Raw genomic sequence first — 14,168 nt, 5'->3', positions numbered from 1 at the left:
TGTTGGAAGAAATTATTTGTCATTCATTCAAGCAATAAACATTTGATGAATACTTGCAAAACATAAAAAACCTCTAGAGCCCGTGAGCCACAACTACTGGAATCGACGTGCCTAGATCCCATGCTCCGGAACAAGAGAAGCCACCGCATGGAGACGCCGACGCACCGCAATGAAGAGTCGCCCCCGCTCCACTGCAACTAGAGAAAGCCCACGTGCAACAAGGAAGACCCAACGCAGACAAAAATAAATAAATATATAAATAAATGTATTGGGGGAAAAAAAGAAAGAAAATAAATGCACAACAAAATTTCTGCATTTCTGAGAAAGGTAAGCTTCCTTAAAACTGTGTTCCTTTTGGTCTGGTTTTTTTTTTTTTTTTTAAAGTCTACTGTCAGGAACTCCCTGGCACTTCAGCGGTTAGGATTCTGCGCTTCCACTGCTAGAGGCCTGTTTTCGATCCCTGATCAGGGAACTAAGATCCTGCAAGCTGCGTGGCGAGGCCGAAAAAACAGCCAAGACAAAATAATCGTCTCTTGGCTGTTAAACAAAGTCAAGGATCTTTAGTTCCTCCGCAAGGGCTATTGGGTAATATTCTGAGCCACGTCCTTGGAGCTGTTTGGCAGAGACTGAAACCCCCAGCAGGTGGAAGAAGTTAACTGCATGTTGCCCACAAGCACGTAGACCCCAGACCAGTTGGAACCAGAAGGCTGATGATGTTGAGTCCCCGTTACCTCACCACTGACCATTCAGAAGAATGACCGTGAGCTGATCACGCACCCTGTAACCCTCTCTTCAACATGTAGCCCCTTTCTCTTTTCCCTGTATAGTCCTCAAGCAAAACTTCAGGAGGGGAGAGTTGGTTCTTCGGGACACGAGTCCACCTCTCTTCTGGACTGCCGGCTTCCTCAATAAAGCTATCTTTCCTTTTACCCAAGAGTTGTCTCTCAGTATTGGAGTCCTGAATGATGCAAGACCTGCCTCATCTTCTGTAGTTTTCTCTACATGAAAAATAATTGAGGACTATTTTTCAGAGTTAAGAAATGTGGTTGGATAATCACAACGCCATTAAGCAACACCTCGTTGGACAGCAAAGAGGCGAAGCCGACTGGTAATGACCACACACATCCTGACTGTGAGACGACTTTCATCTTTATTGTAGTTCCCCAAAAGCTGCATCGCACGGTACTCTTGAACAATCTAAAATAACATACAAACATGCTGAGGCAAGTTAAAAAATTAGGACTGAATTCCCACAATTCAATAATGAGAACTAAAAAAATACAAATTTATGCTTACAAGAATTGGGAGGAAATACCCACTATGCTATAAGTAGAATGGAAATATGATGTAATAGATAAAATCAACAATCTCTCTTGAAAATGTGAGTAAAATTGTATATATGTGTAAATATACAACAGCTACAGTTCTCATCACAAAAGTTTGTAGTAATAAGATGTTTCAAAATGAAGACTATTTCAAAACTATTTAAAATAAATATATAAATATAAAATATAAAAATACAATAATTTTATAGGTGACATTTTCAAAATAAGCCAGTGAAACTTAAGTCATGAGTCATGACCCTGTGGCTGTAATTATATATATATATATTTTTTCCTAATTATATATTTTAATGTTATTCCCTCCTATTCTGAGCCGCTACACTCCACCTTCAAATGCTTCTAGACTGGGGCAAACAAGTGTATAAAAAATGGGACCTCCAATGTTCGTCTCAGGGGAGATGGAAATGAAATGATCTGAAAATTGAGGTGGTGCCTTCCAAAAGGGTGGAATCTGAATAAACCCTGTTTTCTTATTGTCCTGCCACAGACTCCTAGAAGCACACCCCGCTCCTAGGAGTATAACACGAAAACTGGCCTCCGCTCATTCTAGAAGATGCTGGCTTCTTCTCGATGATCTGCACAAGAGGCTTCTCCCTTCCTTCTTCACGGCTGTCGTCAGTGTCTGGATTGACCTCTTGTTGAACATCCTCATCTCTCCTGGGCTCTGTGATCTGGAAGTAAGAGAAGGAGCAAGGATGTCAGATTTCAAAGTGGCAACTGTCCAGATATAAAGGTTTTCACATTCTTAGTCAATTCTAACCAGAATTGAGACTCATTTATGATTGGAGTTTTATCTCAAATTCTCCATTCTGAACCCCAGTCCTGAACCATTCATTGTTTTCAAGTGCGATTCTTGGACTTTGGTGACCCTGACTCCAAAAACTACTGAATGCACCCAAGGTCAGGCCCAGTAATCTGCTTTATAGCCCAGACTCCAGGTGATTCTGCTCAGGGAGCTGGCATTTGGAGAAGGCTGCTTTAGTCTTAACTCACCTTGGTCCTTTGGCACCACTTAAATTCTGAACTTGGAAGCACACTACAGACATCACTGACAAGTCAACATCATGGACCAGGAGACCTGAGGCCGGATCCCTAACCCTAACCCTGCATCCTAATGTCTATGTTATTATTAAGTTTTCATTTATTTACTTATTTTCTTTCTTTTATTTTTGGCTGCATTGGGTCTCTGTTGCTGTGTGTGGGCTTTCTCTAGTTGTGGTGAGCGAGGACTACTCTCCGTTGCTTCTCCTGACGGCTTCTCTTGTTGCGGAGCACGGGCTCTAGGCGCACAGGCTGAGTAGTTGCGGCTTGCGGGCTCTAGAACGCAGGCTCAGTAGTTGTGGCTCGTGGGCTCTAGAGCGCAGGCGCAGTAGTTGTGGCGCACGGGCTTAGTTGCTCCGCGGCATGTGGGGTCTTCCCGGACCAGCGCTCAAACCTGTGTGCCCTGCATTGGCAGGCGGTTTCTTAACCACTGTGCCAACAGGGAAGTCCCTGGGTCCTAATGTTTAAATAATACTCAGCCCTAAACTTGGTTAGTGTTATGTGCTGAATGTTTGTGTCCCCCAAAATTCTTATGTTGAAATCTTAAAATCTTAACCCCTAAGGTGCTGGTATTAGGAGGTGGGGTCTTTGGGAGGTTATTAGGTCATGGGGTAGAGCCCTCATGAATGAGATTATTGCCCTTGTAAAAGAGACCATGCTGTGTTGTTTCTAAGCAACGCGGTCTGTAGTAGGGCAGGTTGAATGGACGAAGACAGCTAGTTTGCAAGATTTAAACCAAATGTTTGCTCAATCCTCTGCCCACATCTAGAACTCTAATGTGTCAATTGTAATAAGCCACGCTGAAGATGGCATTCCTTAACCTTCAGTCGTTGTGATAAACCCCCTTGACCATAAACGTGAGGGGGAAAAGGTGAATTGTACTAGAGGAATCATTGGTCCAGAAGTGGTGAGTCAGGGGGAATAAAGAGTCACAGGTGATCTGGCCATAGGCAATTTGAAAGTAAATTTGGATGAATATAAAGCTAGTCATAATTCATCTTTTCTTATTGAACGTGTGGGCTGTTCTATCTAATATCCTGTTTGTAGACATTTACTTTGTTGTAGATAAATGCTAGAACCCATAACCCTGAGGGATGTAAGGCCAAAAATGAATGAAAAAGAGAAACTGGAAACGCAGTATATGGAAAAGAATCACCATCTCGTCAAAGCTGTTATTTGGACCCAATTGCTTTGGGTGAAATAACTTCAGTGAGACCCATGCGTCTGGGACAAACTGGTTTCCCCGAGGTCTGGTGCCCACGGGCCTCGCGGTGCTGGTGTCTGTGTGTGGCTGTCAGTCCGTGGCTGGCGCAGAGTCGGCACGTGGCTGTGTGCCTGGCTGGCCCCCTTCACAGTGTGAGAGGTGATGTGGGTCCAGCAGTGGGATTCCTCCGATTTCCTCAGTAGACAACACGTCATTCCACCCGCACCTTTGCGCACGCAGACCTACCTTTGCGCAGGCCGATGACCTCAGGCCTGCGTGGTCCTGGGGCCTCTGGGGCAAGAGGGCGCGATCTCTTCCCCACACCCAGAGCTCTGGATCAAAAGCCTGGATCTGGAAAGACAAACAGCCCCTGGCAATGAGGATGCCGCTGCCTCCCGTTGCCCCGCCTCCGGTTCTTTCTCGTCTGTCCCCAAGTCCCAAACCGAGTCCCCCATGATCCCCACCTCCTCTCCGTCCCTCCCCCTCCCCGAGACCGCCACAGCCCACCCACCTGCTCGCACTCTTCCCGAGTGACCCATGTCTTCCAGCCCATGGAACGGATGAACTGGGAACGCAGTTTGTGGAACAAGGCATGCTGCGAGCTGTTCTTTCCATAGAGGAACGAAACGATGGCCTGCTTGGGGGCCTGGTTGTTCTCTTCCATGTCGCTGGCCACATAGCTGGGGAAAGACATCAGGTTGCTGTCATCAGGACAGGAAGGGCCTCCACTTGAGATCAGCTTCCCAGAAAAGAGGCAGGCTGAGCATCCTCACACGACCCACCCAGCCCTGCCCAGCGTCACCGGGAGCCGCCCAGTCATCAAGGAGCCACTGCCAGGCAGGACCTTTGGAAGGGTGCCTCTCACACCTTGATGATGAGGACACGATCCAAAGCCCCCGTTCCCTTCAACTTGTTTTATGTGCACACACCTCTCTTCCTATGTTGTAGGTACATGTACAGTTCCTGAGGGCAGGAGCTGATCTGATCTGTTTCTGCATTCATCCCTCTCCTAGCAAATGACACATTTAGGGCTTGTTTCATATTGATGCATGAATTCAACAGCCTTTTGTGAATCTCTGTTCCCACCACCTCATATTCCCCAGCATGTAGGGTGTACTTTATAAGGTTTGTTAGATGAATGAATGAATGAATGAATGAACATTTTATCTCATGGCCAAATGCAATACTGATTACCTAGAAGTCTCACAGTAACAAACATTTGCCCAATGAAAAGAATTGTGCTGAGTGTTTTGGGAATGCATTGACATTTTGACGAGACCTGCCTTCCACATGGTGTCTAGTCTAGTGGGACCGGGGAAGGGGAAGGGGGGAGATAAGAAATGACTATAATGCAAAGCATCACATTATAATACAATTTGAACTAAAGTGCCTCTGGGATGCAGAAGTTAGGGAGATCGGGCATCGTGAAGGTTTTGGTGTTTGAACCCACTTTAAGGATAAGGTCGTTTTCTTCAGATAAATGTATGGCAAAGATACCTGGATAGAAAGCTCAATAGAAACTTAGAGGGCAGGGTATTTGGAAGGAGCAGTGAAACACAGGAATAAAGTATCAGGACGGTGTGCTGGAGATTGCAGAGAGAGTTAAATCCCAACGCAGAACTCTGGCCTTGATTTGGCATGTCATTAGCCAATGAAATTGTGTGAAGCGGTCAGACCTGTGTTTTGGAAGGATGTTCAGGCAAATAGAGCCAACTGGCTTGGGAGACTTGGAAGAAACATCAGTGGGGAGCATTTGACACCAAATCCGCGCTATGTGATACGGGCCCCGATTGTGGCATTTGTCGTGGGAATGCAGAAACGGAAGATAATCACACTTGGTGCTGATGTCGGAAGACCCAAGACCGGAGAATTCGAACCGGAAACGTCTCAAGTCTGTTACTCGGGGGCAGGATGGTGTCAGTTCTTTCTTCCTCTCCTCTTAGGAAAGTTTTGCGTTTTGCTTTGTTTCTTTCAGTGTTTTAATTGACATTAGGGTAGTTTGTTTTGACAATGAATGCTATAAAAAACAGAACATGGTTTGAAAAAGAAACCACGGTACCGTAATCCTGTCATTTTCACACCTAGAGTCAGTACAAAGGGGTTTAAAAAAATAGATGAAAGGTCAGAGCCCCACGTCTCTCCCTCTGCCCTCCCAGGGTGTTGAATATTGATGGCGGGGATGGAGCAAGGTACTCACAGAGCTATGAAGAAATGGATTCTCTGGAATTGCCAGGAGAGGAGCCCGGCCCGGCTGACATACGCTATCACCATCGACAGGAGATACTGATGGAAAGAGGGGAAAAAACGTAGGAGAGAGGTCACATCCTGGAAGAGGAGAAAGAGTGGGAGGGAGAAGGGAGCAGGGGACGAGGAATGGGTGGTGCCACTTGGAGGAGAGACCCCCGTGTGGGGTGAGCCTGATTATTTGGGGAAGGGGAGAGGACAGAAGGTCAGAGTTGGCGGCGCTCCAAGGATGGGAGGCTTTGGGATTGAGGGCGTGGACTTAGGGCCGCGGGCACAGGACGGTGTTCGATGAACCGGAGCCAAGGCGAGTCCCCAGGAGCTGAGAGGAGAGGGGACTTAGGCAGCAACCACCAAAGGGGCACTCCTGGGGCTCAGATCCCAGAGGGGACCTCGAGGCCCCTGGAGGGAAGTGTTGGCAAGGCATGAGGTTAGGAGGGGAGTGGAAACGTGGGTGTAGAAAGCACCCAGCGCGCCCACCTAGAACAGGCGCTGGAGCAGGAATCCATCTCAGTGGGTGACTTACCTTGTCAGATACTTCCAGGTTTTTGTCCCAGGCGAGGAATTTCCTAACGACGGGATCCTCTGCGAAAAAAGGGCAGATGTTGCCAGTGGGAACAGGGCTGTCGTGGGAGCATTCCAGAGCCAAGAGGGTGAACCGCGCCCCCCTGGGGAAATGCCAAGATGTGGCCCAGGGTGAAGCTGACGGAAAGAGGGGAGGGAAGACCATTCACTGTGGGAGGAAAGGGGGTGACTCCCCTTCTGGGGGGGCCGAGTGACAGGGAGTGATGCCCCTTCATCATGCATTCACGTACCTGCAGAGGGCATCAAGATCCTCTCAGCCAATGTCTCAATTGACAGTCACGTCAGGGGGTGAAGATGGCTTGTCAGCCCCTCCTCCCCCCACCCCGAACATGCCAGTAAGATTCAAAAGGCCAGTAAGAGCTAGAGTCTCGGGTACAGTTGAAACCAAGCGAACCTAATCCTGTATCATTTCTAAATCTAACCTAGTCTTGTATCATTTCTAAGTCTAACCTCATCCTGTATCTTTTATGTGTCCCCCGTATCCTGTATCCGTAGACAGTCCGCCAGGGACGGAGAGCGCACCAAGTAGCAGGGAATTCTTTTCCACTGGGAAAGTGTAGTCATGGGAAGTTTTGGTTTGTTTGTTTTTCAAGTATAGGATTGGAGGTTGCTGGGCAGGGCGGTGGGTCCTTACCAAGCATCCACTTGAAGACCTTGTGGTGCTCAGGCAGCACTGAAGACACCCGCTGTCGCTTCAGCTTCATCTTGAACCCACTCAGCGACTCCATGACCCAGGTGTCGGCCTCGTGGTGCTCAGGCAGCACTGAAGACACCCGCTGTCGCTTCAGCTTCATCTTGAGCCCACCCAGCGACTCCACGACCCAGGTGTCGGCCTCGTGGTGCTCAGGCAGCACTGAAGACACCCGCTGTTGCTTCAGCTTCATCTTGAACCCACTCAGCAACTCCACGACCCAGGTGTCCTGGGCCTCAGCGGCCGTGTTGCCCTCCACCTCCGCTCTGAACGCCACTGACCTCTTCCTCTTACAGCCGGGGCGCTGAGGCGGGGGGCTGCAACCAGCCCAGGGAGCTGACGAAGGAGAAGAGACTACAGTATGACGCTCTCGTCTTGGGAATTCAGCCACTGGTGACCACCCAACCCCACCCCGACTCCGCCTCCCCCCCGAAGCACCCCCGTGCTTTCCAGTCTCACAGACCGCTGACCTTGCCCCAAGTCATCTTTCCATCTTTCTCTGTCCACATCTACCTATCCCTCCCCTGACTCTTTTTGTCATTTGTCCAGCTTCCCGTCCTCGAAACTCTTTCTCATGGTAGATAATTTCTCCCACCAGGAATAAAAAAAAAGAACCCTCCCCTTGTTTCCTCTCTCCCCTTCTCTCATCCTTGGATCTCATCTCCTAACCCTGTTTCTTGCTCCCCAGGTGTTCCGTGTCCCCAGCTCCTGTGCTCTCCTCCCTCAATCCCTGGCTTTCTGAATGTCTCCTTTCTTTCATAGGCACCTTATGCAGGTGCTCCTTCCCGACCTCTGTACCCTTTCCTCCTTACTGGTCAAATCTCTGAAATTCCTTCTCATGCCAGCTCCCTCACCTGACGGTCCTGGGCTTTCTTCATAGACAGTCAACTCCAGGGGGTACCCTGAAGAGCTGGACTGGGAATTCAGCTCCTCAGCCTGGGAAGTCGGTTGACGATTGTCCATGATGTCTCCCAGACTCTTCCCTTCCTCGAAGCCTAGACTCTGCTTTGTCCCAACTCTTCTTCTGGACTTGGGCTAAACACAAGTGGTCGTCCCTTCTCCAAGCTGCGGGGCAACTGTCAGTGGAGAGAAGCTCTGGCGAGATTCTGTTGTCTACTACTGCTGCCAAGCACCAAGGAGTCTGGTCCATCCAATCGGGAAGGTCGGAAGCCTCTGATGTCATCATCGGAGTTTGAAGGAAACCAGTTTGAAGGAAAGCACAAGTAACTGTCAGACCTATGCGTGCACTTGTCCCAGAGATCAGGGGTAAATGGTATCTCCTGCCACTGACCCAACCTCTGCCCATCCTCCAAAACCCCCCTCAAGGTATCCGGACCCCTCTTTTTTTTTGTCATAAATGGCAAAATTTTATTCTTTTTTTTTTTCTTCATCTTTATTTTTAATTTTTTTTTGCTTTATAACAAATTTAATCAGTTATACATATACATATGTTCGCATATCCCCTCCCTTTTGCGTCTCCCTCCCACCCTCCCTATCCCACCCCTCCAGGCAGTCACAAAGCACCGAGCTGATCTCCCTGTGCTATGCGGCTGCTTCCCACTAGCTATCTACCTTACGTTTGGTAGTGTATATATGTCCATGCCGCTCTTTCACTTTGTCACAGCTTACCCTTCCCCCTCCCCATATCCTCAAGTCCATTCTCTAGTAGGTCTGTGTCTTTATTCCTGTCTTACCCCTATGTTCTTCATGACATTTTTTTTCTTAAATTCCATATATATGTGTCAGCATACAGTATTTGTCTTTCTCTTTCTGACTTACTTCACTCTGTATGACAGGCTCTAGGTCCATCCACCTCATTACAAATAGCTCAATTTCGTTTCTTTTTATGGCTGAGTAATATTCCATTGTATATATGTGCCACATCTTCTTTACCCATTCATCCGATGATGGACACTTAGGTTGTTTCCATCTCCGGGCTATTGTAAATAGGGCTGCTATGAACATTTTGGTACATGTCTCTTTTTGAATTATGGTTTTCTCAGGGTATATGCCCAGTAGTGGGATTGCTGGGTCCTATGGTAGTTCTATTTGTAGTTTTTTAAGGAACCTCCATACCGCTCTCCATAGTGGCTGTACCAATTCACATTCCCACCAGCAGTGCAAGAGTGTTCCCTTTTTTCCACACCCTCTCCAGCATTTATTGTTTCTAGATTTTTTGATGATGGCCATTCTGACTGGTGTGAGATGATATCTCATTGTAGTTTTGATTTGTATTTCTCTAATGAGTAAAGATGTTGAGCATCCTTTCATGTGTTTGTTGGCAGTCTGTATATCTTCTGTGGAGAAATGTCTATTTAGGTCTTCTGCCCATTTTTGGATTGGGTTGTTTGTTTTTTTGTTATTGAGCTGCATGAGCTGCTTATAAATTTTGGAGATTAATCCTTTGTCAGTTGCTTCATTTGCAAATATTGTCTCCCATTCTGAGGGTTGTCTTTTGGTCTTGTTTATGGTTTCCTTTGCTGTGCAAAAGCTTTTAAGTTTCATTAGGTCCCATGTGTTTATTTTTGTCTTTATTTCCATTTCTCTAGGAGGTGGGTCCAAAAGGATCTTGCTGTGATTTATGTCATAGAGTGTTCTGCCTGTGTTTTCCTCTATGAGTTAGACAGTGTCTGGCCTTACCTTTAGGTCTTCAATCCATTTTGAGTTTATTTTTGTGTTATGGTGTTAGGTAGTGTTCTCATTTCATTCTTTTACAGGTAGCTGTCCAGTTTTCCCAGCGCCACTTATTGAAGAGGCTGTCTTTTCTCCATTGTATATTCTTGCCTCCTTCATCAAAGCTAAGGTGAGCATATGTGCGTGGGCTTATCTCTGGGCTTTCTATCCTGTTCCATTGATCTATATTTCTCTTCCCCAAAGTATATTTCAATAAAGGTATGTACATTGTTTGTTTAGACACAAGGCTGTCGCACACTTAACAGACTACAGTATAGTGTAAACAGAAGCTTTTCATGCACGGGTACACCAGAAATTTCATGTGACTCGCTTTATGGCGGTATTGGCTTCATTGCAGTGTTCTGGAACTGAAGCTGCAGTGTCTCTGAGCTGGGCCTGTACACCCAGAAGTGGGATTGCTGGATCATATGGAAATTTTATTTAAAAGATTTTGAGAAAACTCCATACTGTTTTCCACAGTGCCTGCACAATGTTACATTCCTGCGTACAATATGCAAGGGTTACGATTTCTCCACCACCTTGACAACTCTCATCTTTAAAAAAAAATAAAAAATTGTAGGCATTCTAACAGATGTGAGGTAGTATCTCATGATGATTTTGATTTGCATTTCCCAGATGATTAGTGACGTTGAGCACCTTTTCATGTACCTGGTGCTGTGTTACGTCTTTCTAACGCACATACACACACACAGAGGGATAGAAGGAATCTTTTGGAAGTGATGAGTATATTACCGTGATGGTGGTGATGGTATCACAGGTGTGTGCATATGTCCAAACTCATCAAGTTATATACATTAAACATGGGCTAGATTTTGTATATCAGTTCTACGTAAATAAAGCTGTAAAAGCCCAGCAACAAGTGGTGTATTTCATGAGCCAGTGAAGCCCAGGTACATCTTGTCTCCTCTCCCAGGGGTGAACCCAAGCAGCCTTTGAACTTGGCTCACTTTCTGTTTCTTTAGTTTCCCCTTCTATTACTTTTGTGTTTCTCCTTTGTTTTCAGATTCCAGCGAAGTGGTTCCCCATTTGTGGCAGCAGTGATTCTGAGTTTGGCTCTGTCGTTTGAAGACTTGATGGTCTCTAAAGGGATGAAGTTTCTACAGAACTAATCTCAGTTAGGTGAGAGGTAACAGAGGATCTAGTTTGTTAGTCTTTTCTTAGTCTTTTCTGTTTGTCTATTTGTCTACTTTGACAAGCTCAAATCAATGAAGAATCTCTTGCCCAATGGGATGAGAACGGCTCTTTAATATCTAGACTGGTGAGTGTTTATTCCTGACCCAAGTCTAAGACTTAAAACTGCAGGTAAAAGTTCCATTTCTCTGTATGTCTGTGTGTCTGTAATTCAAAAAGGTCTTCACCTCTGACAGTGCGAGTATGTAATGTTTTCCTACTTCTGGATCTATTAAAGTAGATTGTAGAGTCTGTTAAATTAAAGGGTTTCTGTCCTGATTGGCTTACAAAGATACAAATGTGCTTATAAAAATTATATATCCCTAAAATTCTCAGAGAGAAAGGAATTAGAACTTCTAATACTTTAAATGTGCTAGAAAAATATTCTTATTGAAATCAAGTCAGGGAATTCCCCAGCGGTCCAGTGGTTAGGACTCGGTGCTTTCACTGCCAGGGTCCAGGTTCAGTCCCTGGTCAGGAACCTAAGATCCAGCAAGCCCCTCGGTGCAGCCAAAAAAAAAAAAAAAATCAACTCAGAAATTTAAAGACTTCAAGTTTACATAATTTAGGTAAATCTTTGACACATGAAGCTAGTTTAATATTTTTGGTTTAATAAAAAGTTATTCGTATCTTATTTATCAGTATTAGGCATACATTTAAAACAATTCTACTTGGGTGTGTTCTTCCTAAATTTATATAGGTGTGCCCATCAACTAAGCTCATATTACTTCTACTTAATGTTTAAGGTTATGAAAAATGTAAGTTTGTGTTTAACCACATTTAGTTTTTATTCTGACAGACTTTCTTTCAACAGTAACTATGTTTTCTACTGTGTTAGCTTGTCGATAAATTCCCAGATCTTCAGTTTACGTAAACCCTTGAACTGATACTAAATTGTGTTACTTACTGGATAATCATTGGATACCGAGGTCATTTGTAAGCAAGACAGAAACCTGAGGCATTGATTACTAAGCATAATCTCAAGTTATATGCTCTTGCTGCATATGTTTACTTGTTACCTAGAGGCTCTGTCTGTGGGTGTGTTAATGAATGTGTTTGTCTCTGCCACTTGAATAAGTTGTGTAAGGGATGTTTGTGGCTGTGTAAAGTTGTGTTATGTGTGTTCATGAGCTCTGCTAGCCTGAAATGCTGATGTGTGATGGGCAGTTGTCAATCATTCACTCCTAGTTTTCTTTGTGAAATGGAAGTAACTTTGGTTCAAAGTTAGTATTAATATACTATGAATGAGACTTGACCCATAGTGATGTTATCGGCTGGAACAGAACTCAGGTTCAGCTGCTCATCGCTCAGAAGTCAGTGTTCCAGAGACAAGGGTTGGTGGAAGAAGAAAGATGCTTTATTCGGGAAGCTGGCAACCTGGGAAGATGGTGGGCTAGTGTCCCCAATACCATCTCCCAGTTGCCAATGAGAGGGAAAAGGGGTTGATAGGGAAAAGACGGGAAGTCTCTGGGCTGTGCCGGTGGGGGCTCCGTGCAGAGTAGCACAGTCAGCTCTGACCATCCTCTTGAAATTGGTCATGCAGCGGTGTGGTCAGTGTCATGTTGATTGTTTCAGGCACAGTTAATCTTCAATTCCAGTGTTGGTTTGTTCCCATTTCCTTGAGGCCAGTTCCTGGAATTGTGTAAGCCATCGGTTCAGGTCTGCTCAAGATGGAGCAGCTTGTGTCATAGCTCCAGTCTGGTCATCATACAGTTAGCTTTCTCCTCTTGTAGTGGTTTTAGTATCTGCAAAACAAGTTAGGAGTGTGTGTCTGACACTGTTACTTATGTCCTTCGGGAGGAACTAAAGATTCTGTGACTGCTGTTGTCCTAATCAGTAACTGCTTGAACCTGTTCTTTGGTGACTCAGGGGAGGCCTGGGAGACTGCAGCTATTTTACAAACAAGAGGCAGGGGACATGGAAGGGCCCTGCATGGTCCTGCTTGGTTCCAGCAACCGAGAGGTACAACTTTGTATGCAAGATAATGCGATGTAGTTTTGTTTATTAACAGGAACAAAAATCGTTTGGTCCTAAAGTAAAATGACTGATTGTTCCAGCACCAGAAAGAGGATAGTGAAGGACACAACCTGAATGAGTATAGAAAGTTGTAGGAGACGGGTAGAAAGGGAATTTTATTTGTCTGAGCCGAAGGCAGCTCAGTTTTGATGTTTATTCCAGAGATTTTCAAAAAAGAGCTTATGGTTCTCTTAGTAGCAAATATTATATTGATGCAAAGCTGGAGTTTGGTTTTCTCTCTGTACAAATGATAAATTTTTTTCATGGAGTATTGGTCTCTTTAATAAGTGGTTGGAAAAGTTGTTCTCTAAATCTGCCTAAACAGCAGAGATTCTGTATCTCACTGGAAGAGGTTTCTGCACCTAGTTCTGAATCCATCCGGCCTTATTATTTTTTTGAAAATAAATGCACAGGGACTTCCCTGGTGGCTCCTTGGTGAAGAATCCGCCCGCCAGTGCAGGGCACACTGGTTCAAGCCCTGGTCCGGGAAGATCCCACGTGCTTTTAGAAACTAGAGCACGGAAAGACTAAGGTCACGTGAAATTTGAAACGCTAAATATTGTCATAGTGTTAAGCAGTTTGAAGATTGTTGGAAGAAATTATTTGTCATTCATTCAAGCAATAAACATTTGATGAATACTTGCAAAACATAAAAAACCTCTAGAGCCCGTGAGCCACAACTACTGGAATCGACGTGCCTAGATCCCATGCTCCGGAACAAGAGAAGCCACCGCATGGAGACGCCGACGCACCGCAATGAAGAGTCGCCCCCGCTCCACTGCAACTAGAGAAAGCCCACGTGCAACAAGGAAGACCCAACGCAGACAAAAATAAATAAATATATAAATAAATGTATTGGGGGAAAAAAAGAAAGAAAATAAATGCACAACAAAATTTCTGCATTTCTGAGAAAGGTAAGCTTCCTTAAAACTGTGTTCCTTTTGGTCTGGTTTTTTTTTTTTTTTTTAAAGTCTACTGTCAGGAACTCCCTGGCACTTCAGCGGTTAGGATTCTGCGCTTCCACTGCTAGAGGCCTGTTTTCGATCCCTGATCAGGGAACTAAGATCCTGCAAGCTGCGTGGCGAGGCCGAAAAAACAGCCAAGACAAAATAATCGTCTCTTGGCTGTTAAACAAAGTCAAGGATCTTTAGTTCCTCCGCAAGGGCTATTGGGTAATATTCTG

At 45.3% G+C, this 14,168-nt stretch overlaps 2 protein-coding genes across 2 annotated transcripts in view; one reads left to right on the top strand and one right to left on the bottom strand.

The window, feature by feature from the left end:
• Positions 1 to 14,168, top strand: part of LOC309808921 (forkhead-associated domain-containing protein 1-like) — a gene marked incomplete at its 3' end in the record, with an annotated part of 289,187 nt that overhangs the window by 81,345 nt on the left and 193,674 nt on the right. The window lies entirely within an intron of this gene.
• Positions 1,617 to 8,068, bottom strand: LOC309808117 (speedy protein E4-like; the record flags this gene model as incomplete). The annotated part of the gene is made up of 5 exons (XM_082628116.1): positions 1,617 to 4,268; positions 5,786 to 5,871; positions 6,356 to 6,414; positions 7,130 to 7,441; positions 7,960 to 8,068. The coding sequence occupies 5 exons, from the start codon at positions 8,066 to 8,068 to the stop codon at positions 3,926 to 3,928; spliced, it is 909 nt and encodes a 302-aa protein (XP_082484242.1). The 3' UTR covers positions 1,617 to 3,925.

This window comes from Mesoplodon mirus (genome assembly GCF_964341445.2).
Source record: "Mesoplodon mirus genome assembly, chromosome: 7".
In the NCBI taxonomy this organism is placed as follows: domain Eukaryota; kingdom Metazoa; phylum Chordata; class Mammalia; order Artiodactyla; family Ziphiidae; genus Mesoplodon; species Mesoplodon mirus.
Note: the sequence above shows the minus strand (reverse complement) of the source record. Positions and strands in the feature narration are given on the sequence as shown.